Below are 2,330 nucleotides of genomic sequence, written 5' to 3' on the forward strand. Positions count from 1 at the left end.
ATCCATTATTCAAAGAACGAATGCTCTCGACTTATATGGACTCAATAGARAAAAATTTAAACAGACTAACTAATAATTTAGAAACTACTAACGGAAAAAACGTAGATTTCATGCATTACGTACACTTGTGTACATTAGACATAGTATATGGTGAGATTTTGAAATTCTGAAAAGTTTAAAAAATATGGATGACCACAGTAAAATTTTCTTAAATTTGTTTTTTTTATACTGACAGATAGCCTATTGGAAAGTGATTCAAATTTGCAGAGCAATCCGGATTTTAAACTTAATGAATATATTTCGGAGTAATAATCAAATAAATATTCCTAATTTATAATTTAATCTAATATTATTGCATATTTGTCTTCTTAATGTGAATGTTATTTTTATTTAGATGGTTGGACATAATTATACAAAGAGTATTCAAATTCTGGTTACATCCAAGTATTATATTTAACAATTYATCTATGGGAAAACGGCTACATGAGATTAATTTCCACTTTAATAAAATTGCGAACGAGGTAAAAATAACAACAAACCATTTCTATCTCAAATTGTCTAATATTAAAAAAATATATTAGTTTGAAGTAAAATAATAATTAATTCATGTATATACCTTTTATTGGTTAAGATTATAAGGAAAAAGAAGGAGTCAATGAAAGAAGATAATTTTACCCGAGAAGGAAATGGTCTACATGGAAGTATGAATAACCATTTTAAAAAATTATCTTTTAGTAATGTATTTATATGGAACTTTTATAATAACAATAAATAATACATTAATATTCTTCTGTAAATAAAGGAAAAGATACCAGTCCAATCTTAAAGGCTATATTTAAGTCATTTTACGAGACAGGAGAATATTCGGATACAGATATTCGTGAAGAAATAAGTACTATGGCTTATACAGTAAGAGTCAATTATTTATGAGTATATAAAATTTCTTTTCATTTATTAAAAGTAGAAAACAATTTTTATTATTTTTTAGGGAGGTGATACTGCCGCTAATGCACTTACATTTTTATTTTTAATGCTTGCTACGTTTCCAGACATTCAAGTACGCACAGACAGCACTTAAGCCTATTTAGTTATTATTTTTTAAAAATCAATTATATTTTCTTACAAAACTTGAATCGTGTATTCGGCTTTTTCGATTGCAGAAAAAAGTATACGAAGAGTTGTACCATATGTACGGCTCTAGCGATCCTGTGTATGTTCCTTTTACAATGGAAGATGCTAAGAATATGAAATATCTGGAACGAGTCATCAAGGAAACGTTACGTCTTTTTCCTTCTGCTCCTTATTTTGGGCGAACACTATGTGGCGATATAAAAGGTATTTTTACATATAATGAAATATTTTTTGTTTATTCTTCTCTTCTGTTATCCCTACTGTTTTATGTAGTAATAATATGTATTTATTTATTTTTTTAAGTGAACGAAAATGTGATATTACCAAAAAACTGACAAGTATTTGTTTCTATATTTTCACTTCACCGAAAAGATAAATATTGGACCGATCCCTTAAAATTTAATCCGGATCGGTTCTTGTCAGGAAATTACAATCCAAAATGTTTTCTCCCGTTCAGCTTTGGGAAAAGAGGATGCATAGGTAAGACCACATGTTAATGCATTCTTGAAATAGTATTCTATAAACAGATGATCTGCAAAATATATGTTTATTTAATATTTCTATTTTATAGGTCAAAGATTTGCAATGATCGAAATGAAGGCAATAGCTGCGGCTATATTAAGGAAATGTATTGTTCAAATAGACATACCGGTATCAGTTGAAAATGTTAACTTAAAATTCAACGGTACTTTGTCACCAGGTGAAACTATATTCTTGAGATTTAACAAAAGGTAATATTTATCATTGTTTTCAATACTACGTTTCCAATCAAACAATTGTAATAATTATAACCGTAAAAATAAAAAATGAATTCTTAAAACTATACATTTTCAATTTTTTATTAGGATAACGGTATTCGTATTCCTAATTATAAAAGATGCAATTTCACAAATAAACTGATAAATAAACACATTACAATAAGAACTCAGTTTATTACAAAATGACTCGAGTAACACCTAAATTACTTTTATCTATGAATTGAGTATAATGAGGATATTTGATTTCATTTGCCAAAGTCAAAGTATCATATGGTTATTTTTAAGTTTTATATTAGGTTCTTAGTTTTGAGAGTGAAAAGAATGATTCTTTCCTTTGCATCTTCGTGGTATGATTTTCACTGTCCGAATAGTGTCAAGAAATGTGCTGCTAGATTCATTCCTTTCGTTACGTTTTTACGTAACACCTTCCTTATTTCGAAT

The 2,330-nt window shown here is 27.7% G+C and overlaps 1 protein-coding gene across 1 annotated transcript; it reads left to right on the forward strand.

Moving 5' to 3' along the window:
- The first annotated feature begins 20 nt into the window (after positions 1 to 20).
- Positions 21 to 2,031, forward strand: LOC106792584 (cytochrome P450 4C1-like). Its single transcript, XM_014759054.1, has 9 exons — positions 21 to 150; positions 236 to 305; positions 395 to 521; positions 632 to 701; positions 803 to 909; positions 989 to 1,057; positions 1,161 to 1,335; positions 1,703 to 1,862; positions 1,977 to 2,031. The coding sequence occupies exons 1-9, from the start codon at positions 21 to 23 to the stop codon at positions 2,029 to 2,031; spliced, it is 963 nt and encodes a 320-aa protein (XP_014614540.1).
- The last annotated feature ends 299 nt before the right edge of the window (positions 2,032 to 2,330 follow it).

Source organism: Polistes canadensis, unplaced genomic scaffold (genome assembly GCF_001313835.1).
Source record: "Polistes canadensis isolate GaletaPanama2010 unplaced genomic scaffold, ASM131383v1 scaffold_484, whole genome shotgun sequence".
Classification (NCBI taxonomy): Eukaryota; Metazoa; Arthropoda; class Insecta; order Hymenoptera; family Vespidae; genus Polistes; species Polistes canadensis.